Below are 25,036 nucleotides of genomic sequence, written 5' to 3' on the forward strand. Positions count from 1 at the left end.
AAATGTAAAAGAGTTGTAAATTGACGCTTTGACCCTATTTTCTAGTCATTAAGAAAGACTTTTATATCTTTCCAATTTTGTTGAAAGCTACTGATATACTTTATTCAGGTTTGCTGATTTCGTGAAGTTCTGATCAAAACATATTAAGTTATTAAAGTTTTCCTGCCCCATTAAAGTCTATCAAAAACAAGCTCTGGCAAAATAGCGTTGTGCATGATTGGAAACAAGTGAAGCTAAAAAGTGAAGTATATATAACTGAACGCATAAGCTTCCTGTTATCTTCACTTCCCTCTGTTGTCTCTCCTTGTGTTGAATTTAGATTGTACTCCTCTTACTCCTCTTACTCTGTAAAGTGTCACAAACATTAATAGTACTGTGTAAATAACCAACCAACCAGGATGCTTCCATATGGAAGCTGCTTAGAAATGCCTCTGTGCGCCACCTGTTCCATGTGGATGTGTTAGCTGTGTCCTGCTCATTATACTCCCCAACATACTTACAAACTGTGCAGCAAAGGACAATTTGTAAGATGGAACACACAGTGTAGTGACTCACATGGTGAGCTGTGTCATAGAGGCAATTTCAAGTGTCCTTCAAATTACATCATGAAATATCATGATGGGACAAAAGTGTGGAAGCAATCTCTTAAAGATGTCAGACAGAAGCAATTATCATAACACTGAACAATTCACTCAGAATTATGAAATTAGATTGTTACCTGATCGCTACCAATCTTAGACCTTGGCCAAGGAACATCAAGCAGCACCTGTAAGGTATGTAGGCAAGCAGTAATGTTTTCCATTGTTGCATCTGACCGAGGAGAACAGAGAAATTCCACACAAATTCCTAAGAAGGGAGGGGGGTAATGCCATTAATTGTTAAAGAAAATGTTGTGAACAGAATTAAGAGTTAGATTACCAACGAAGCGTTGGCCAATTGACTAATTTGGAATACTCTGTCCCCTGAAATTTGGCTGGTGCTATTGTTATCCATCTTTTGGTGCTCGCTGAAGTCTTTTATTTTCCAATAGGCATTTAAAGTATGTTTTTTATGGGGCCTGTGCTGGGACAAATGAGAGATCTATTGGTAGATTTACTCTTCCAATTGTATGTTTCTTTTTGGTTTTATTTTGTGTTGTTATCCACCCTGAGATCATTTAGCAAAGAACATAAGAAGAGCCTGCTGTATCAGGGCAATGGCCCATCTAGTCCAGCATCCTGTTCTCACAGGGACCAATCGGTTGCTCATAGGAAGCCCGCAAATATGACCCGAGTCCAAGAGCACTGTCCCCTCCTGCGGTTTCCAGCAACTGGTATTCAGAAGCATATGCATTCAAAGGCAGAGCATAGCCATCATGGCTAGTGGTCATTGACAACCTTATCCTCCATGAATCTGTCTAATCCTCTTTTAAAGCCATCCAAGTTGGCAGCCATCACTATTTATTTATTTATTATTTATCTATTTTTAAAACTTATATACCGCCCGACTAGCAATAGCTCTCTGGGCGGTGAACATAGATACATAGATACATTACCTCCGGTGGGAGCGAATTCCACAGTTTAATTATGTACCATGTGACAAAATACTTTCTTTTGTTTGTCCTGAATCCTCCAACATTCAGCTTCATTGAATGTCATCAAGTTCTAGTGTTATGACAGAGGGAGAAAAACATTTCTCTATCCCAGTGGTTCTTAGCCTGGGGGTTGCAAACTCATCCCGGGGGTCACAATGAGCCATGAGAAGAATCATTTATTAATTAAAAAATAATAATTAATGGCTGGTCTGTGTACCACCAGCTTATGAGCCTGCACTGCATGTGATTGCAGCCTCCTCTGCCTTCCTTTCAGCCAGCACTGTCAGTTCCCGCCACACAGAGAGCTGAGCAGCACAGCACTCAAGGGGCCAGCTGGGCTTATTTAACCTCCAGCACCTCTCCCCCCCCTTTGTCAGTGGCAGTGAGGAAAGATCAATCGAGCTGATTGGTTCTGGCCATACAGACAGAGGGACCCCAGGAGGGGGCCACCTGCCAAAAAAGGATGAGGATGGAGTCCCAGAGCATTCCCCACGAATGCACACGTGGGCACTCGTTAAAAATTCACTGTATAGTTAACTTATAGTACAATGTATGTCTACTCAGAAGTAAGTCTCTTCATATTTAATGGGGCTTATTTCCAGGTAATTCAAATTGCAGTAATCAGACCAGGTGGAACACTTAAAACCAGAGTCTAAATACCCTGGCATCCACCGGGCTCTGTTCATTGCTCTGGGTGGTTTACTTTTATCTCCTTCCCTTCATTTCCTTCAAAAATTGTTAAAAGTTGTTTATATCGCTGTAACCTGCCTGGGAATCTTCTGGTGAACAGCAGGTAATAAATATCATCATATTTGTTTTTGTGATGAGTAAAAAGTGACATTAAGTGATTATGTATTTTTTCAATTAACAGAGTCTGAAATTACAATTATCATGTGAGAGTTGCGAAACATTTTGAGGTTACAAAGGGGGTCCCGTCTTCATAAAGGTTAGTCTGTCCACTGCTCTATCCACTTTCTCCATGCCATGCATAATTTTATACACTTCTATCATGTTACCTCTTACTTCCCTTTTTCTCTAAACTAAGCCCAAAATGCTGCAACCTTTCCTCATAGGGGAGTTGCTCCATTTAGGATGGAGGGCATGTTTAAAATCTTATATATACATCATATAAAATAAACAAAATTGCAACTGAATTTTCGTATGCAACTTAAATGACAGCAGTAGACCATACATTTTGGAGAAATGGATTTCAGGTCCATTGACATTTTAGTTAACTGTCCTCAGCTAGCATAATCAGGAGGACTACTGGCCTGATTCAGTGTAAATTGTTTTTTAAATTGTTTTTATTTATTTTTTAAATTGTGTTTTTAAATTTTTTTGTGTGTTTTAAAATTTGTATATTTGTTTTTAATGGTTTCAATTGCTGTAAACCGCCCAGAGAGCTTCGGCTATCGGGCGGTATATAAATGTAATAAATAAACAAACAAATAAATAAATAAACAAATAAATAAATAATGCAACAATATTCTGTAGTAATCCCATGCAATAAGGCAATTTCATCAAAGGTGGTATAGTCCGCACATTTACTAACCCAATACAAGATGAAATCTATCAGTATTCACATCTTCAGGTGATTTTACAGCAGCTCTAGATGTTGAGTCTTGACACATAGAAGTTGGAGTGACAGGTCGAGAGAGATTAGTTAGATCTTCATCTGAATCACCAACAAGGAAACCTGTGCTGGTAAGCCACAATGCTGTTGCATGGAGAATCAGAGCCCAAGAGTTTTGATAATGTGGTCTTGAATTTTCAGTTGCCTCTGCAGTATAGAAAGCACCACCTACAAAAGAAGCAACAAACATTTAGCATTTTCCAAATAGCTCAGGATAGCTTTGTACTGTATTTACTGTTTTAATTACACTTATTAATGGTTAAATTATGAGGAAGGTCTGACAAGTTTTTATCCACAAGTTATATTATTCATAAAATATCAAAGATTACTTCAGTAACCTCCTTTTTCATTTCACAGTCTTACAGACATATTCTCATTCATTCATACAATTTTTAAATTTCATTTTTAATTTTTGCTGACATTATGTTACTGAGTACATTCTAATTTATGGAATCAAGCCTAAGCTATGTGGCATCTGAGTTAATATGCAGCTGCAAGACGCATTCAGCAGACACTATTGTTCTATGTACTGCATGCTTTAAGTTGAATTACTGCATTAAGCAGGGGACTGGATGCACTGGCCTTATAGGCCTCTTCCAACTCTACTATTCTATGATTCTATTTGCCTTCCTACCTTCAGCAGGAAGTTGAGAGGTGTATTCTGAAGGCAAAGTTAAGAGAGCGAAATCCTGGAGTGCAGCAAGCCAGAGTTTGCTCAGATTCCCCAGGTCTGCTCGGACTAGCTCCAGAAGTTCATCTGATGGAGATATTTGATCCCTGCAGCTCTCCTCAGTGATGTTTATTACCAAAGATGGTCTGTTATTGTAGCTTTGTTTTTTCTGTCTTTGTACTGCAACTATATAAACCTGTTTAAACAACAAGATGAAAAGGACAGTCTCTGTGTTAGGACATCTGAACATGAATTTGGAAGAAACAAATGAAGCTTAAGTTGTATTTCTTAACTCTCTAAAAACATGCAGGCTTTTAAGAACATTACTCCCATTGAATTCTAGTCAGGTTATTTTTTAGATTAAGCTAATTTATCATGCTTAAATATAACATCCAGAATATATGGGATCACATATCCACAATAATGTATTCTCATACTTCATTAGATACTATTGTTAGGAGTGTTCTGGCTAACCCCCCTTTGGTTCATTTGGAGTCAAAGGGATGGCAAGACCCTGAAGTATTCTGGACTACATTTCCCACCCCACACCCCGTTTTCAGACTCATGCCTTCCTAAGTACTGTGAGATGAGGACAAGCAGCAAGGACCATCTTTTGGCATTTTCAGAGGAACATGCAGATCCTGAATTAAATGTTGTCTCATTTCTTGGCAGATTTCCCTCATGCCCGGCAGAACAATCCCATTGTCCAAAGACAGCATTAGAAAGGAAGTACTTCTTTACTCAGCGCATAGTTAAACTATGGAATTTGCTCCCACAAGACGCAGTAATGGCCACCAGCTTGGATGGCTTTAAAAGAAGATTAGACAAATTTATGGAGGTCAGGGCTATCAATGGCTGCTAGCCGTGATGGCTGTGCTCTGCCACCCTAGTCAGAGGCAGCATGCTTCTGAAAACCAGTTGCCGGAAGCCTCAGGAGGGGAGAGTGTTCTTGCACTCGGGTCCTGCTTGCGGGCTTCCCCCAGGCACCTGGTTGGCCACTGTGAGAACAGGATGCTGGACTAGATGGGCCACTGGCCTGATCCAGCAGGCTCTTCTTATGTTCTTATGTTAAGCAGAACTAGTTTTTTTCTGAGTGTCAGCAAGAAATACACACACGAGTTCGCCTCATATCCAGACCCCTTCCTTTTCACCTCGGTTTGTACAAGAGAAAGTGTATTGAAGAGCAGGGTTTGAGAACCAAGATGGTGATCTGAGCTCCAACATGTAAAACTACACTCTCAAGGAATGCAGCACTGTACTGTAGGCCACAGAGTTGGAAGGGAGTCAGTGTCTTGGTGCAAACCGTGAGGCAAAGAGATGCCTTCCTGCTTTTTGGTCAGAGCTCCTTCCCATCACTTCCACAGCCCCTTCCTTGGGCTTAGGATAAGTAATCTCTGCTACCTGTTATCTCTTATAGCAGTAGGAACCTTCTGTCTCCTTAGTTTAGAGTTATGAATGTGTTAGTGTACTAATGATAAATTCTGCCACGCACCCAGTAAATTTGTATCGCTATTCTTCTCTTTTCTCTCAATAAAAGAAAGTTTTGCTTTAGCCTGGTTTGGAATTGCATTTCTTGGGTTATACACACACTATGTAGGCACAAAAGACCCCCCTCCTCTCAAAGAGGCATGTTTAATGGGATACATGGGTGGCTGGTTCACAACTCAGGTTCCCAGCAGACATACGTGTTAACATAATGCACTAGATGAGTATTGATAGACTTGTTTAACATTTCTTTAATATTTCTCACTTTATGTTTAGTATCTGTGGATTTATGGAACAACTTATTTATTTATTTATTACATGTATACCTGGCTTTCTTTTCATGATAGAAACCCAAGGCGGCATACATATGGTTTGCAGGTGGTCTCCCATCCAGGCACTGACCAGACCTGGCCCTGCTTAGCTTCAGCAGGGTGCTGGCTCATGTGCCTTCAGACCATCGCCTGGGATCATTGATAGCCCCATGTGAATGGTCGCAAGAAGCCTTGTGTTAAATAAATCACCTCACTAAATCTGAATAGCATAACTTAATATTTATTATTTAAGACATTTACATGCTACTCCTTGTCCTATTTTTGATTTCAGAGTGGTGTACAACCAATTATGTCATAATGCAATCAACCACAATGAAACACAGATAAAATCCATAAACACTCAAATTCACAATAATTTTAAATGCTCGAGTGAATAAAATTGTTTTTGCCTGGCACAAAAAGATAGTAATGTGGGTGCTAAAGTACTAAAGTAGGCCTGTTTTGGGAAGCCATTCCACAGCCAAGGTGCCACTGCCAAGAAAGTTGTCTCTTTTGTTGATAAGTAGCATACCTCTGATAAAAGTGGTACACGGAGCAGGGCATTAACAGAAGATATTAACACAAAGACAGGTTGATATGGGAAGAGGCACTCCTTCAGCTATTTCAATCCCAAACCATTTAGGGCTTTAAGGGTCTTTTACCAGGACCTTGAATTGGACCTAGAAGCATATAGCTAGCCAATGAAGATCTTTTTAAGACTAGTACAACATGAACAAACTTGGCTCCATCAGAATTTTGTCCGCTGTTTTCTGTACCAATGGAAGCTTCTGGGTCATAATTAAGGACAGCCCTGCATAATGCACTGCAGTAATCCAATCAGGAGCTTACCAGAGCATGCATCACCATGGCCAGATTTCCTGTGCAGAAACAGTTGTAGCTGGTGAACCAGCCAATGCTAGTGAAAGGCACTCCCTGACACTGAGCCCACCTGGTTCCCTAGTGACAAAACTTGATCCAAGACTGTGAATCTGCTTTTCCAGTGGAAATGCAAACCTTTGTCACAGGAATATATTTAAGTGCCTTATACCAAATCCGTTCATTGACCCATCTAGCTCAGCTCTGTACTGACTGCAGCAGCTTCCCAAGGTTTCAGAATGGAGAGTGCTCCTGAAGATGTCTGGGACTGAACCTGTGACCTCCTGCAAGCAAAGCAAATGCTCTACCACTGAGATATGGTAGAACACCAGTTACAGAGGCCTAAGAACCATCTCCCTGCAGGACCTCTGTCTTATTAGGATTCAGTTTCATTTTATTGGCCCTCATCCAGCCCACTACTTCATTCAGGCGCTGTTTCAGCACCATCACAGCTTCAGTTAGCTCAGATGACAAGGACAAAAACAGCTCAGCACCATCAGCATATTGATGGACTTCATTCGAAATTCCTGGATGACCTCATCCAGCAGCAGATGTTAACAAGCATAGGGGATAAGATGATATCTGTCAGCTCTACACTGCATCAGCAGTGTCAGGGGGGGCCTGGAAATTCCTGGGTCTTTGGCAGGGAAGGAAAGTCCTTAGCCAGCAGTCGGGTTGTAAATCTGCCAGGCCTATCCGAGTCAGAAGTCCAGAAGCGAGGTCAGTGGAGATCTGGGATCAATTGCCAAGGAGGTCAGTCAAAGAGATGCTGCAGGGAAACTAGGTCTACACAAAGCCACGCCTGACGTTGCAGTCAGCAACAAGCTGCAGCCAAGGTGTGCCTTATAAAGAGCAGGATGGACAGCAGGTGTGAGCCCTCAGCGTTTGGGCCTTACGGAGACAGGCCTGCCTCTCTTCTGCCTGACCTTCTGCTGTCTACGTTCTGCAGGTGAGGGGGGAGTATCCTGTTCACTGTCTGTGTCTGGCTGCAGGGCCTCTGCTATCCCTGGGGTGCTCTGCAGCTGAGGAGCAGAAGGAGCTGGATTCTCAGGAGGTTCCTCCGTGTCTCCTGCTGCTCCTGGGTCTGCTGCTGTTACTCCCGAGTCATCCTCATCTGAGTCCTCTGATGGGGCCATGACAATATCCTGAAAAACCCCATAACAAAAAGGCCATGGGCCTGAGCAGAAATCACTCATGCAACGTTTTAGAACTGACCCTGCAAGCAGGAGCAGAACCATCATTATCACCAGGCCTCCCACCCAACTCACAGAGACAATGCAGAAGGATACCTTGGTTGAGGGTATCAAACCTTTTGAATTAATGGAGAATCAACAGGATTGTATTCCCTGCCCTCTCTCTCCTAAAAGAGGTCATCCATCAGGGTGACCAAGACTGTTTCAGTGACAAATCCAGGCCTGAAAAGGGATTGAAATAGGTCTACATAAGCCAAGAGTGCCTGGAGTTGATGGCCACAAATTAGCTTGAGCACCTTGCCCCAAAAGGGGATATTTATAACAATTATCACCCAGCTGCAATCTTCAGGGTCCAAAAAGAGTTTAAGGAGACACCACACTGCCACATTTTGAAGGGAGCTGGAACCACTCCTTCTTGCATGGTGACATTAATCACCTTCTCTATCTCCTTTGACTAGACATAATGAACCAAGATGGGCAAGAAGCAAGTACGCATTTAGTCAAACCTTCTAAGCACCTTTTTTTACATCCTCAAGCCTACTACCAGTCAAGGTGTGACAGACCTCTAACTACTTGGTACATGTCTGCTGGATGGCTACTTGAGCATCCAATGGTGGCAGAAATGTAATGTTTCTTTGCTTCCATCATTTCCACAAAGTAGGCCCAATAATGAGCTCTTAATTGTGTATAACCATGTTCATTGCTGGCACCACTTGTGTCACCACTCCTTCATAACTCCTAATTGCCTAGTAAACCAGGGAGCTAAACAGGGTCTACAACACGTGAGAGGATGCTTGGAAGCAATCATGTCATTAGCCCATTCCATCTCAACATTCCACAGTGAGACCATGGCTTTGACAGAAGAGCCAACCATGTCAACTAGAAACTCAACTGGGACACATCCCAGATGGCCCAAATGACTGCCCACTTTGTATTTAGCAATTTAATAGAGAACTTCAAGGAGAACCAGAGAGAGCCATTTTGGTGTCCATTAATGAGCAAGTTAACAGTGTGAATCTCATGGGAAGGCTTTGGAGACTGCCAACTCTGAATGTTATCTTGGCACCCAATGTTAAAGCCACCAGCTTGACCTGGTCTCGATGGCCTGCTTGAGTTCCTGGCTGAAGTAGTAACCAAGGGCTGATCCCAGGCAGGGAGAAAGAGAAAAAAGGGTTTGAAATATGAGACTGGAGGAAGAAATGGCACACATATATGTCAGTGCTGTGTGTATTTGCTGCCTGACTGCTTTTTTATTAAGATGATGGGATTTTAACAGAGAAGGGAAAGGAATTAATTATATTTGTATGAACTACCAACTTTTGATCTATCCTTACTTTTGACCTTTTGATCCATATATTTTATAATAAAAGGTTAAAATAAGAACAACCCCTCTTCTTGTCTAGACAATGTTCTTTATTTATAGAGCCAGCCTGCTGGGATGAAAGTTTCCATTAATCCTAGGAATCTGGAAGCTAGTAACACTGTTGGCTTCTCATCTTTTAGGGGAAGGGTATCACTTAAGTAGGGGGTCTTGGCCTCTGACAGGTTCTGTAAGTTTCAAGATATGATGAACTACATGGATCTACTACTCCTGTAGTAGGGAATGACCCTTACCAGTTTGTGAGATGGAACACCCATGATTGTCATGGCGGCCAAGATGTATTTTTTTTTTGTAACACAAGGCAGCCATGATGTCTTGAGCCAGTCCCACTAAGGCTGCCTCAATATGAATGACAATTGTCCTGGAGGACTACAACACCACACTTGAGACCATTTCTATCAGCTAAGTTAGGGAGACTGATGGGTATCAGACCGATTAGCACACAAACAGAATCCCCAGTCTGTCTCTTAAACCCATCACCAGGTGCAAACATTCCAGACCAGTACTCTACTGAACAGGTCTTCTGATGAAGATGGATTCCCTATAGAAGACAGCAACCTATTTCCTCCCCAACCCTCCAGTCTATGTTGTTGCTGCACAGCATATGCAAGGGACAAACCTGAGATATATCCCTCTGAACATATGCACCCTACGGTATTTTATTTATTTATTTATTGTATTTGTATACTGCCCCATAGCCGAAGCTCTCTGGGTGGTTTACAGCACCTGAAAACATCAAACACAAACATACAAATTTAAAACACATCTTTTAAAAACAATTTTAAACACAGTTTAAAAAATGTAAAACAATTTAAAAAAACACAAGCTAAAATGCCTGGGAGAAGAGGAAAGTATAGCTGTAATACATACTAGGTCAGCTTCCTCTTCCACAATTAAGCTGTGGATGAAACATGTTTTACTGTGGACTGACCTTCAATTGAAGAGCAGCATCACAAGGCCAGAGGTCAACTCAAAACCTGTTGAATGGATGGACAAAGGAGGACCCGAACAGCTCTTAAGAGGTCTTATCACCATTCCCCTCACCTGGCTTGTCCAACTCTCACCACCATACCTCCCTCTACCCATGAGCTGTGTAATGCAAACATGAATTGATGGCGGTCACTCCACACATTAATGAGTGAGGAATTCTGAATTCTGAGAATGAGACACTACAATAATTTATTTCATTTGCTGCCACAAGATGTGGTGATGGCTGATAGCTTATATGACTTAAAAACAAATTATACAAACTAATGGAAGATAGGTCTATTACTGACTATTAGCAATGATGGTTATATAGAATTTCCAGGTTCAGAGGCGATGTGCCTCCAAACAGCAATTGCTGAGGAACAACAGTGAGAGAGGGCTACTGCCTTCAAGTCTTGGTTGCATTCTTATCTTATTTATTTATTTATTATTTGATTTATATCCCACCCTTCCTCCCAGCAGGAGCCCAGGGCGGCAAATGGAAATGCTAAAAACACTTTAAAACATCATAAAAAGACCTTAAAATACATTAAAACAAAACAACGTTAAAAACATTTTTAAAAAGCTTTAAAAACATATTTAAAAACAAAAAAGGGTTAAAAACATATTATTAAAGGAAACATATTAAAAGCAATTCCAACAGACGCAGACTGGGAAAAGGTCTCGATTTGAAAGGCTTGTTGAAAGAGGAAAGTCTTCAAAAGGCGTCGAAAACATAGCAGAGATGGCGCCTGCCTAATATTTAAGGGGAGGGAATTTTACAGGATAGGTGCCGCCACACTAAAGGCCCATTTCCTATATTGTGCAGAACGAACCTCCTGATAAGATGGTATCTGCAGGAGGCCCTCACCTGCAGAGCACAGTGATCGACTGGGTATATAAAGGGTAAGACGGTCTTTCAAGGTATCCTGGTCCCGAGCTGCATAGGGCTTTGTACACCAAAACTAGAACCTTGAACTTGGACCGGTAGCAAATGGGCAGCCAGTGCAATTCTCTCAGCAGCAGGGTGACATGTTGGCGACACCCTGCTCCAGTGAGCAGTCTTGCTGCTGCATTTTGCACCAGCTGCAGCTTCCGGACCAACCTCAAGGGCAGCCCCACATAAAGTGCATTACAGTAATCCAGCCTGGAGGTTCTTCCTTGAGAAGTCAGGTTGGCTACTGCAATATGCTAGATAACATTGACCTTTGATGTCATTCAGCTGAAGTCTTCTTATGTTCACCACAGGCACAGGAGTGCATGCAGTGGCTAACAGTACTGACAGCCATTACAGGTACCTGTAGCACCTCTTTTCACAGGAGAAGAGCACCGAGAATGGAAGACCTGTGGCTCAATAGTAGAACACACGCTTTGCATGCAAGAAATCCCAAGTACAATCCCTGGGATCTCTAGGTAGGGCTGGGAGATACTCCTATCTGAAACCGTGGACAGCTGCTGCCAGTCAGTGTAGACCATACTAAGATAGATGGACCAGCTCAATATAAGGCAGCTTCTTAACATTGTGCTATACTGTTTGATGTAAGTGAAAGCAGATACAATTAGAAAAGAACACTTTCCTGCTCAGAGCTTTGCTGTAAATTGCTTGGTTAAAAACTTCTAGAGAGGAATGTTCTCCAATATCTTAAACATCAGGCTAAAATCCATGTTTTCTCCAAATACCGCAACTCAAAGTAGAAAAAGATGCTTGTAAAGATTCACATGTCTGATTACAGTTCCAAAACATTAATGCAACTATATATGTGTAGATTATAAAGTACCTCTGCCCAAGCTTTTAGCACAGCCAGGATCTCCATAGTTGACGTGCCTTCATTGTACAGTTGGTTTTGTGCTTCTTTTCCAGCTTGTACTTTGGTCAAAGATGTCACAAGTAACTGATGAACCCTCTGAAGGTCATTTTGATCACTTACTACACCACTTGCTATCCAAGCACTGCAAACCTAGTATGACGCAATAGCAAATGATATGGTTATTTTCAAAATGCTACAAAGGATATTCCCAAGAGAGAAACACTATCCCTATGTTCACGCTCTCCAGTTATATTTATTTATTTAGGCTATTTTTTTGGTGGTATAATAAGAAAGGTTCTCTTGATGGCTTACAATGTAGAGCAGAAATTAAAATTACAATACGGATACAATGAAAGGCAACAAAACAGAACAATAGATCAAAATGTATCATTTCAAACCGGGAACGGGGAACAAAAACACACAGCCAATTCAAAACAGAGAGCAAATGAATAATATCCACCTAGCTAAAACAATGTATAGCCATAACAAAATTTAAAATAATTTTAAATTTATTTAAAGGGGAAAATAAAAATATGTTTGCTTGGTGCTGAAACAACATTAAGGTAAATGCAAGGTGGGGCTCTCTGGGAAAGTCATTCCACAACCAGGGACATTACCACTGAAAAAGCGCTTTCACTCATTGTGACTTGATGATCTCACTTGGTGGTGGAATTCATAGAAGGGCCTCAGATGAAGACCTCAGGGATCAGGTAGATATATGAGGGAAAAGGTGATTGTTTTGGCGCCAAGTTCTGTAGCCGTAAAGGGCTTTGAAGATCAAAGCCAACACTTTAAATTGGCTCTGGAAATGGACTGGAAGCCAGGAGATTATGAAGGACTGGCATAATGTATGTTATCCAGTTTCACTAAGCACTTCAGCAGTCGTATTTTGAAGTTTCCAGACCATTTTTAAAGCAAACAACCTTGAACCACTCAGAACACCTCCACCAGATGGCATGATGAGATACAACAGCGATGGTGAAGAGCTGCTTCTTTCCCACCATCACTGCCACACAATATTGAGCTCTTATTGTCCATGGTCACATTCGTCCTGAGATTTTCTCCACTTTCAGTCTACATATCTCAACCTGCTTCATCATCCTCAGCTCAGGTGCACACCAAGGAGCCAAGCAGCCTCTGCAAAGTGGGACAGGATGTTCCGCAGCAATCATGTCAATGACCCAGGTTGTTGTGCATTCCACAAAGCAACCAGGAGTTTAACAGAAGTGCCACCAGCCATTAAGCCATGAGGAATTTCTAATAGCCCCCTCCCCACACTGCAGAGAGGCAAGGCTGCCATTAGTCTAAACCTCAATGGAAAGTGGTCCACCCAACTTAATTATCAGAACTAAGCCCTAAGACTTACAAGAATATAAATGAAACCCAGACAGCCTTTTCTCTGGTCTGATGATGCCGTTATGCAATCATATTTAATGTTCAGAGGTGAAGCAGTCTCAAATATGTTTTTTAAAGAAAAGATAAATATATCATTGTTTACTCGATCAAGTTTTATTTCTGTCTGGTCAAGACTTGATGGAATTTGAATTCTAAAAAGATTTAAAAACTTGCCTGACACGCTTTTGCTGTTACATCGGGTGGTGTTTCAGGGGTAAAGGCTGGTCTAAGTGCTGCACCAACCTAAAAGAAAATGTGCTAAGAAATATTATATCAGAACAGCAAATTTGAGGAAAATAGCCCAGTAAACATTCTTACAAATATGCATTGTCTGCGGGTATGATGCCCTTGAGATGCCAAAGGTGAGATATATATCAGTTTACCAACTGACAACATGCAAGATTATTCCTAATAGTTTGCTGACTTGCTAGATGTCTTGGGGCCAAGATACACGCTTCAGCTGCCACAGAGGCAATTTCAAATTACTCCATATGGCAGTTGTCACCCCCTGGTGAGCTGCTGATCTATGGCAGCTTTCCAAAAGATCTGGCAGCTTAATGCTTTATTATAAAATGTGTAACACACCACAAAGAAAAATAAGATATTTTATTCATACTGTTTTCAGCATTGCTATCACACTTTCCAATTTAAAAAAATCCTCAAGGTGATGAAAAAATAACCTACATATAAATATCCAAAATTAGCATTTTACATTCTGACTATAAACACAATAAAATCCACAGTCAAGATGAAAACAGCAAGTATAAGAATTTAAGAAATGGTACATAAAAGCAACTGAAAAAGGTTGGTATATTTAAAAATATTAAGCAGTTTTACAAGCTCATTGTTGTATGTAATTACATTGTGCCTGTTTTCATAATATAATAAAGGGCAAGCATATTTATTTTAGGAAAACCCTTTGTATTTTGCTATCATATCTTACGTTTAATGTATTTGGCAAGGTTCACTGTTTCTGCAATTTCCCACTTTGTATACAAGCACTTTGTAACAGATGCTGCTGCTATTGCATGCAATCTTTTCCTAGTACATTTTTTGCTGCTATCAGGGCTTTGTTGCTTTTTATACTACCCTCTCCAGGTAACTCAGTAAACTATGAGAGTATGTGGAACAACATATGATATCAAATATTTTCCCCAAATTCCTTTATTTTAGGCCAATTCCACCATACATTTAACAAAATCAGCTCTTGATTTACTACAACTTCAGCACTGGCCGCTTTTATAAATTCTATTCATAGAATCATAGAATAGTAGAGTTGGAAGGGGCCTATAAGGCCATCAAGTCCAACCCGCTGCTCAATGCAGGAATCCAAATCAAAGCATTCCTGACAGATGGCTATCCAGCTGCCTCTTGAATGCCTCGTGTCGGCGAGCCCACTACCTCTCCAGGTAATTGGTTCCACTGTCGTATGGCTCTAACAGTTAGGAAGTTTTTCCTGATGTTCAGTTGAAATCTGGGTTCCTGCAATTTGAGCCCATTATTCCGTGTCCTGCACTCTGGGACGATCGACAACCTTTCATGTACTTGAAGAGTGCTATCATATCTCCCCTCAGTCTTCTCTTCTCCAGGATAAACATGCCCAGTTCTTTCAGACTCTCCTCATAGGGCTTTGTTTCCAGTCCCGATCACCTTTCTTGCCCTCCTCTGAACCCGTTCCAGTTTGTCTGCATCCTTCTTGAGTGTGGAGACCAGAACTGGATGCAGTATTCAAGATGAGGCCTAATCAGTGCTGAATAGAGGGGAACTAATACTTCATGCAATTTGGAAACTATACTACTATTCATCATTGGCAATCACTCATCGCTGAGTAAGATTGTCTTCCAAGGTAAGGTCTTTAACAGTGAGTCCGTAAGTGACTGTGGAGGCCAATTCTGGATCCACACAGCCTCCCACAGTGAGGACATAGGTTCCCAGATGGAAGATGGTCACGATGAGGATTTGTTTGACGTGCCTTTCGCTTAGCTCGTTTGTCCCGTTCGTCCTGTATTTGTGCTTCTTCAAAGTCCATAGCACCTTTGATAATAGCCAACCTCCATTTGGGAAGTTCATGGGCCAAGCCTTCCCAGTTCTCAATGCTCGTGTTACATTTTTTTAGATTCGCTTTAACATCTTTAACCCTCTTTTGCTGTCCACCGATATTCCATTTTCCATCCTTAAGTTGGGAGTAAAGTAGCTGCTTTGGAAGACGGTGATTAGGCATTTGAACAACATGGCCGGTCCAGCAAAGTTGATGTTGAAGGATCATTGTTTCAACACTGGTAGTCTTTGATTCTTCCAAAATGCTAACATTAGTCCGTCTGTCTTCCCAAGAAATTTGCAGAATTTTCCGGAGGCAGCATTGGTGGAATCTTTCAAGAAGTTCGGAGTGATGTTTATAAATGGTCCATGTTTCACAGGCATACAGTAAGGTCGGTTGCACAATGGCTTTGTAAATAAGCATTTTGGTCTCCCTGTGAATATCCCAATCCTCGAACACTCTACGCTTCATTCAGGAGAATGTGGCACTCACAGAGCTCAGATGATGTTGAATTTCAGCATCGATGTCAGCTTTTACAGAGAGATGGCTGCCGAGACAGGGAAAGTGATCAACATTCTCCAAAGTCACACCATTAAGCTGGATTGATGGTGCTAGAGGAACTAGTTCGCACCTGTTGATGAAGCACTTTGGTTTTTTAAATATTAAGTGAGAGCCCAAGCTTTCCATATGCTTCTGCGAAGACATTTAGGATAGTTTGAAGATCATTCTCTGAATGTGCAGGGACTACATTATCATCTGCATATTGAAGTTCTCCGACAGAGGTTGACATTACCTTACTTTTTGCTTTCAGCCTACTGAGATTAAAAAGCTTTCCATCTGTTCGATATATGATTTCCACACTAGTGGGAAGTTTCCCCTCAGTAAGGTGTAGAATCATAGCAATGAAGATAGCAAATAAGGTAGGAGCAATGACGCATCTCTGTTTGACGCCTGATCCGACTCTGAATGAATAGCTCTGAAAGCCATTGTCCAAAATTGTTGCTGTCATGTTGTCATGAAGGAGTTGCAAAATATTCGCAAATTTATCAGGGATCCAGTTTTCAGAAGAATGGTCCAGAGAGCAGTTCGATTCACAGTCTCAAAGGCCTTAGTCAGATCAATAAAAAGGTCAATTCTGCTCCCAGCATTTTTCTTGAAGCTGTCGTGCAGTGAAGATCATGTCCACTGTCCCCCTGGAAGGGCGGAAACCATTTTGAGATTTGGGGAGGACATTCTCTGAGATCGGCAGGAGGCGATGTGTGAGGATCCTTGCAAGGATTTTACCTGTGGTAGCAAGAAGAGAGATATGTTGATAGTTCCCACAATCTGTTCTATCACCCTTCTTTAAAAAGGTGATAATTATGGCATTCCTAAAGTCTTCCGGGATCTCCTCCCTCATCCAGAGTTTTTCGATGAGCTTATGAAGTTGTTTTGTAAGTTCAGGCCCACCTTCTTTAAAGACTTCAGCAGCAATCCCATCAGGTCTACTAGCTTTGTTGTTCTTCATTTGATTGATGGCTTTACTGTTCATCCAAATTAGGGGATACTGCAAGCTCATCTCTAGTTTGTTGTTGTGGAATTTGCGAGAAGACCTCATCAGCCATAATAGAGTTACGATTAAGGAAGTAATGCTCTTTCCAGTGCAGTGCAATAGACTCTTTATCCTTAAGAAGTTTGCTACCATCCACTGAACGTAAGGGATTTGTACCGTAATTTGTTGGTCCATAGAGGGCCTTTGTGGCATTAAAAAAGCCCTGTGCATCATAAGCATCTGCAAAGTGCTGGATTTCTTGAGCTTTCTTTATCCACCAGGCGTTCTTAAGTTCTCTAGTTCTTCTTTGGACCTCAGCCTTTGCACTGGCATAGATTTTTTTTCTTAGCAGCACAGTTAATGTCTTTCTGCCATATCTGGAAGGCTTTCCTTTTCTTGTCAATGATATGTTCAATCTCACTATCATTCTCATCAAACCAATCCTGATGTTTCTTAGTTTGGTATCCAATAGATTGTTCACATGCTGCAATAATGGATGTCTTCAGTTTAATCTAGTGTTCCTCGACATTTTCAGGGAGTTCCGTAGGTAGATGTTTCTTGAGAGTTGTTTGAAAGCAGGCTCGCTTAATAGGATCTTGTCAGAGGCAGCATGCTTCTGAAAACCAGTTGCCAGAAGCCTCAGGAGGGGAGTGTTCTTGCACTCGGGTCCTACTTGCGGGCTTCCCCCAGGCACCTGGTTGGCCACTGTGAGAACAGGATGCTGGACTAGATGGGCCACTGGCCTGATTCAGCAGGCTCTTCTTATGTTCTTATGTTCTTATCTTGAAGGGCATGGATGTTCATTTTACGCCTTGCTTTCCTTCAATGGAGCCTACGTTGAGGAACAATATTAATGGCCATAGTGGATCAAATTAATCGGTGATCTGTCCAGCAGTCATCAGCACTCTTCATGGCCCTAGTCAGGAGTACATCACGACAATCTCTGGCACAGACAATTACGTAATCCAGGAGATGCCAGTGTTTTGACCGAGGGTGCTTCCATGATGTTTTAAACTTATTTTTCTGATGAAAAAGTGTGTTTGTAATAACAAGATTATGCTCTGCACATTTAGTCAGAAGTAGAATGCCATTCAGGTTACTATCACCAACTCCTTCTTTCCCAATGGTCTCTGGCCATAAATCGAAATCACGCCCAACTCTTGCATTGAAATCACCCAAGAGAATAATTTTATCCTCCTTAGGTATCTCTGATAAGATGGTGTCCAGCTGGTTATAAAAAATTTCCTTGATGTCTTCATCAGCATCTAATGTTGGTGCATAAGCACTTACAATAGTTGCCTGCTGGTTTTTGGCAAGTTTTAACCAGAGAGTTAAGAGTTGTTCATTAATGCCAAACAGGAACTTCTGACAAGAGCGACACTTTTTAATAGCAAAGCCTACTCCATATATTTGTCGTTCTTGTTCAGGCAGTCCTTTCCAGAAGAAGGTATAACCTCCTTTTTCTTCCTTCAGTTGTCCTTCTCCTGCTCTTCAAGTTTCTTGGAGTGCTGCTATGTCAATATTAAAACGTCTCAACTCCCTTGCGATGATGGCAGTCCTGCGTTCAGGACGTTCACTATCTGTATTGTCCAGCAATGTCCGTATATTCCATGTTCCAAAATTCAATTGTCTTTTGCAACCGCTAAGTGGTGACCCCACTGGATGCGGTAATCCAGTCAGGGAGAGAGATGAGGCAGACTATGTTTAGGGCACCTTTTCTTGCCCCCTCCCCATACGGGGTGAGCATAGTGGATCCTGAATAGGACTGCTCAGTTGTGGATATAGCTGCCGAACTATTTAACTGCCTTGGTCCTTCAGCCAGGACGACTGAGTCTGTATCCACCGCCTATGTGCTGGTCCATGACTAGGGTCTTCCGGATTTCACAGTCCTGCCCCGTCGCCATTCGCCGATCGCCATGGGACTTTTGGTATGGTTTGCTTGGAAGATGCCTGTGTGTGAATTTGTTTTATGTGGGGAGATCGGAGCACGGCGATCAACACACAATCTTGACAGAAAAAGACTTTGATCCAATGGCATGGGATACCATGATGATTGGAAGTCTTTTATCTGCTGCAGCCTTCATCCGCCTTCATAGCCATTGTAAAATACACACTGTTATCCTCTGCCTGTTCTGCTGTTGAGGACTTTCTTGGATCGTTCTTTGTCTGGTTCCTCTCCCTTGACCTTACCGCCATGGGTGACCCTGCTGGGAGTACATGATTCCTGATGGCTTGCATGTTCCAATATTACTATTAAAGCAGCCTAACATAGCATTTGCCTTTTTTGCAGCCACATCACACTGTTGGCTCATATTCAGCTTGTGATCAATGAGAATTCCAAGATACTTCTCACGTCGTATTGCTGAGCCAAGTATCCCCCATCTTATAACTGTGCACTTGGTTTCTTTTTCCTAAATGTAGAACTTTGCATTTATTCCCTGTTGAATGCTCTGTACCTCCTCATCCAAGTCATTAATAAAAATGTTGAAGAGTACTGGGCCCAGGACCGAGCCCTGGTTCCCCCCCCCGCCTGAGATCCACATCATTCAGCGGTGGGTGTAGTCACCACAGGCTCTCAGACACACACAGAGGCAGACACAGCACCCCTTGCTCAGTTGATCCATATATCTCCTCCTCTATAATTCATCAAATGATTGATCCGAGGACCAGAGAGGGGAAAATTTACATCTTTGTATTCAACCTTTGTAGGGCAAGATAACAGTAATCTTTTATTTTATAAGGCAAGTATTCAAGTGGAAAGCAGCGTTTAAACTTAATACAACATTTTCTTTTTCAAAAGGCTCTAGAACCAAAAGCCTACATACATTTGCTTGATATTGCTCCAGAATCACATGACCTGGGAACTCTGGCTCTGGCACAGTAGCAAACTTCTGAACAAGAACTAACAACATCTCAAGGCCAGAAAGACGAAGTTGGTTGCTGTGATCAGTGGCAGCCATAAAAGCCATGCGGATCAAGTCAGCTAAATGCAGCACTAGGAAATCATCTGAGAAAAAAGGGAAAACACGTTTTTCTTAACATGAAAAATATGTCGTTGTTAATAATGATGATGATGGTAATAATGTGAGTGGCCCCTTAAAGCATTCTTTATTGTTATTATTTAGCATGGCCTCTTAAAGCATTCATGCCTATTTCTCATCCCTTTTTCTTTCAATTCCTCAGAATTGTACATCTGCTGAACCAGGAAGCCACCAATTACAACTGCAGATTGTCTACATTTTGTGTAGAGCCAAAAAATTGTCAGATTTTGTGTGCAACATCTGGAAAAATGTGCTTCAGTAATCACTTCCAGGAGATAGCTGTGTGACACTGTAGCAGCAAAAACAACAAGCAGGTTGAGACATCTTAAAGATTTAACAGATTTATTAGGTATTAACTTTGTGGACTAAATTTCACTTCATCAGATGCATGATCTGGTATTCTCAGTTGACAGTTTTTTATATACGGAAAAAGCAGGCTCACAAAATGTAAAAAGTACAGTCAGTTGTCACTCCCCATCTGTGGAATACGCTCCCCAGTGAGGTCCGCCTGGTGCCTTCATTGACATCTTTTTGGTGCCAGGTAAAGACAGGAAGCCACACTGTTGTTTGTTGGGGAGTATTCCACACAAATAGTCTTTTGACCACTGTTCCATTATTTTCCACCCTTCTGTATCTACCTGTCAGCTGAGGATAATACTACACGCATCTAATAACACCATATACATGATGAATTAAGTGGCCTCTAGTCCATGAAAGTTTGTGCCATAATAAAGCTACGAAACTTTTTGTTCTTCAGCAGTATTTTTCTCTCACACACAAATGAGTAGATTAACAATATTCTATGCCTGAATACATTCAAAATTCCCCTCAATTAATGTCTGTTGGATTCCATTAAGCTACAATTTGTCAAATGAAAATTTAGACTGTAATCCCATACTCATTTACCTGGGAATACGCTCCATTGAACTCAATGTGATTTACTTCTGGGCAGTGGAGGCGGGTCCACTGGGGGTACTGGGGCACAGCCCTCCCAATGAGAATATCAAGCAATTTTTTTAAAAAAATCCCTCCTTCCAATCTCAGTGTCAAAGTGGTTGATCAACAGGAGAAGGAATTTTGAGTTACGCTGATCCCTGCTTTTATAAAAACTTAAATATACTTTGCGTGACTGTCTTGAGTCCCCACACCAATGGAATACTGGAGGAACTTGTGGAACGTCCTGCTACAGTATTTAGAACTGATCATATGGTGTGAAAGACTCCTCTTTTCTAACATTTTGGCTTCTTGTTTTTCCCCACCTGCCATATCTTTTTCTCTGAGCAACAGGATTATTTTTATTTTTAAAAAGAAACTCTGAAGATCGTTAAGCAACAACTATTATCCATCATACTTAAATAACTACTCAACGAGGTATGATTTAGCTGGAGTAACTAATACAATCCTATTAATTTTACTTAGAAGTAAGCCCCATTGTGTTCATTCAAGTGGGTGTAGAATTGAACCCTGGTCTTCCAGGTCCTAGTCCAACGCTTAGATCTAACCATTACATTTATACAATGACAAATGCACATTTTAAATATGCTGTAATTTAAAAATATATTATCAAGTTGCCCAAACATGTGTTTTCTTTTTACTCTTCATGAGTTCTTTATATGGTTTAGGGTTGGCATTGGGGGAGAACAGTACTCTTGTGCCTTGAATAGCTATGTGACAGGCGGAAATTATTATGAACTAAACGTACATTTGGATGAACTTGAACTGAACTATTTTATTCCTTTTTAAAATGAACTTTCCAAGCACTGCTGGCTACTAGCACAATCCTATTCATCTTATTCAGAAATAAGTAAACCCCACTGTGTTCTGTAGGGTTTACTCATGAAAGCAAGCACAGGAATTAAGCCTTTCGGAATCATTTTTCAGTGCCTACTAAATATAAGTTTACAGCAACTCACTCACTCTGTGTGTGTGTGTGTGTGTGTGTGTTTAAACAGGACTGAGAGAGCAATACTGAATTCACAGAAATCTAGACTGCTGTTTCCTGCTGAGGAGGTAAGACTTAACTGTGTGCACACTCATGACAGCAACTGTAGGACTAAAGCTCTCTTAGGTGCTACATATTACTAAAACTGCAAAACACTGCAGTTTAAGTGTCCACTATTTAATAATAAAATAATAATAATAAAATTTAATTTATGTGTCGCCTATCTGGCCGATGGCCACTCTAGGCGACGTACATGTAAACAGTTAAAACACCATACAGTAAAATACAATAATACAATATATGAACAGTACAACAATACAGGGGCGATAACAATACTAGTGCAGGGTAGGAGGCATTTCAATCATAAAAGTTAACCTTCCCTGGAAATCCCAAAGGCCTGTTGAAAGAGCCAGATCTTTAAGGCTTTACGGAATACATTTAGGGAAGAGGCGTGCCGTAGATCTTGTGGGAGGGAGTTCCAAAGGGTGGGGGCCGCCACTGAGAAAGCCCTCTCTCTAGTTCCCGCCAATCTAGCTGCTTTTGTCAGCAGGATTGAGAGAAGGCCCTGTGTGGCTGATCTTGTCGGGCGGCATAATTGGTGGCGTTGAAGGCGCTCCTTTAGATAAACTGGGCCGAGACCGTATAGGGATTTAAAGGTTAATACCAACACCTTGAATTGGGCCCGGAAAACAACTGGAAGCCAGTGTAGATCGAATAACACTGGTGTGATGTGATCTCGGCGGCGACTATTCGTAAGTAGTTGAGCCGCCGCGTTTTGTATAAGTTGTAGTTTCCGGACCGTTTTCAAGGGTAACCCCACGTAGAGCGCATTACAGTAATCTAATCGAGAGGTGACCAGGGCGTGTACTACCAGTGGGAGCTGATGAACAGGAAGGTAGGGTTGCAGCCTTCGTATGAGGTGTAGTTGATACCAGGCTGCCCGGCTCACTGCCGAAATCTGAGCCTCCATGGACAGCCTGGAATCAAGTACAACCCCAAGGCTGCGGACCTGGTCCTTCAGGGGTAAACTCACCCCATTGAACTTCAGGTCAGCATCTCCCAACCTTCTCTTATCCCCCACGAGCAGCACCTCGGTCTTATCAGGGTTCAACTTCAGCTTGTTCCTTCCCATCCATCCACTCACAGATTCCAGGCACTTGGACAAGGTCTCCACAGCCAACTCTGGTGAAGATTTAAACGAGAGGTAGAGCTGAGTGTCATCCGCATATTGGTGACACTGCAGCCCAAATCTCCTAATGATTGTTCCCAGTGGCTTCATATAAATGTTAAATAGCATGGGAGAGAGGATAGAGCCCTGTGGCACACCACAATTGAGAGGCCAAGGGTCTGAAACCTCCTCCCCCAATGCTACCTGTTGGTACCTGTCCGAGAGAAAGGAATGGAACCACTGTAATACAGTGCCTCCAATTCCCAATCCCTCCAGGCGATGTAAAAGGATACTGTGGTCGACAGTATCAAAAGCCGCTGAGAGATCGAGGAGGACAAGAAAGGTGAATTCTCCCCTATCTAACGTCCTCCTCATATCATCTACCAGAGTGACCAAGGCTGTTTCAGTTCCGTGACCAGTCCTGAAACCCGATTGGTATTGGTATTTCTTTGCAAAGAAGGAGGATAGGGAAAAAACCAGAACAGGTGGAGGCCGCACAATTGATCTCCTATCAGAGAAGCAACTATGACAGCAGGAACCCATTCTGAACCAAAGTAAGGCAACTTTACCATTTAGTTAGGTGCTATACACAAAACTGCAACACTTTATAAACAGTATATTTGCCAGGGAGAAGGTTGAGGAGAAAACCAGAACTTGGCCATGCCCCCACAGCAGCCCTAGCAGGTCTAGTGGGTACCAGCTGCCACCACTTCTGTGTAGACACACATATAGGATTGCGCTGTTACTTGCTCTTTGAACTCCATGACGCTTTCCATTTGATGTCTGCATCAACATTAGCACATACCTCTTGAATCTCTTTGCTTCATTTCCTGTGCCAAAGCTATGTCAAAGTGAGCACTGCCTGCATTCTCACACTGGCTGATAATTTTACACACACACTCTGCGGCAAAGACTCTAGTAGACCACTGAGGATGAGGGAAAGGATGCAGTTTTTCGTCATTTTCCAAAGCTAATGCTAATTCATCATCCCCTTGAGCTCCCTCTTCTTCTTGTGTTGTGTCCACTGAAGCAACTGTTAGGAAATCTGCATTAAGATACAACCAGGGAGGCAAAGTTGAGCTTAACCTATCAGAGTGGTGCAAAAGCCTTGTCTATCAGAGGCTCAGGGTGGTTAACAGAGCAGAAGAGGGGGGAGCAGGAGGAATAGAGACAGAGAGGAGAAATGAACAAGAGGAGTGGGAGTGATGCAATGGATTCTTTATTTATTTTTAAAATGTAACAAATCGAGTAAATAGAAACTACCAACAATTAAGCCTGGGAAAATAAAAAGGCCTTTTCTAGTGCTGAAAAGTAGGCACCAGGGAAGTCTCGCTGGAAAGAGAATTCCATAAAATCAGGTACCACCACTGAGAAGGCCCACTCCTCAGCTGCCACTCGCCTCACTTGTGATATCATAGCACCCAGAAGAGGGCCTTCAATGATGATGATATCAGCACAGAAGCAGGTGTTCTTTCAAGTAACTTGGTTCCAAGCTACATAGGGCTTCTTTCTCCCTTTCCCTTCTCCATGGTCTTCTAACATAGAAGTTTTTGTGAGTCACACTTATCATTTATAAAATAATATTACTTTCAAAATAGGGTAAGATACCAGCTAATACTATGGTTAGTTGATTCTTCTCTCTGGTGAGAAGATCTAGTTTTTAGAAAGAAGGCATTAGTACATACCAGCAGAGGCAGCTAGAACATCTTTGCAGAGTTTCAACCAGAAAGAGAGTTTTTCAGCTCCCACTGATATAAGCATATGGTTCAGAGTCTCTCTGATATCTTGGCATAACTTTGCATCTAGTTCTTTATCTAACAAGCTCAGCAATGCCCCTTCAAGACCTACTTCTCTGATATTAATTCCTGTAAGAACAACAAAACAACAATGGATTATTATACTTGAAAGCTTACTTTGGGGCAAAATATCAACACTGAAATAATATTAAAGGGATGGTGCTCATCTCATCTCTTTAATATCATTCATATCCAAAGCAGAGCTAAAACCAAACAAGCAAGACACTTG

At 41.7% G+C, this 25,036-nt stretch overlaps 1 protein-coding gene across 5 annotated transcripts in view; it reads right to left on the minus strand.

Annotated features, from left to right (window-relative positions):
• HEATR5A (HEAT repeat containing 5A) overlaps positions 1-25,036 on the minus strand; it is a 144,875-nt gene that overhangs the window by 28,109 nt on the left and 91,730 nt on the right. For all 5 annotated transcript variants that reach the window (XM_061611594.1, XM_061611591.1, XM_061611593.1 and 2 more), the window contains 8 exons: positions 24,697-24,876; positions 23,817-24,056; positions 19,686-19,867; positions 13,466-13,534; positions 11,867-12,046; positions 3,841-4,072; positions 3,126-3,374; positions 719-846 (listed from right to left, as the gene is read on the minus strand). In XM_061611594.1, coding sequence (XP_061467578.1) covers positions 719-846; positions 3,126-3,374; positions 3,841-4,072; positions 11,867-12,046; positions 13,466-13,534; positions 19,686-19,867; positions 23,817-24,056; positions 24,697-24,876 — 1,460 coding nt within the window. The remainder of the gene's footprint in view (positions 1-718; positions 847-3,125; positions 3,375-3,840; positions 4,073-11,866; positions 12,047-13,465; positions 13,535-19,685; positions 19,868-23,816; positions 24,057-24,696; positions 24,877-25,036) is intronic.

This window comes from Rhineura floridana, chromosome 2 (assembly GCF_030035675.1).
Source record: "Rhineura floridana isolate rRhiFlo1 chromosome 2, rRhiFlo1.hap2, whole genome shotgun sequence".
NCBI classification, from domain to species: domain Eukaryota; kingdom Metazoa; phylum Chordata; class Lepidosauria; order Squamata; family Rhineuridae; genus Rhineura; species Rhineura floridana.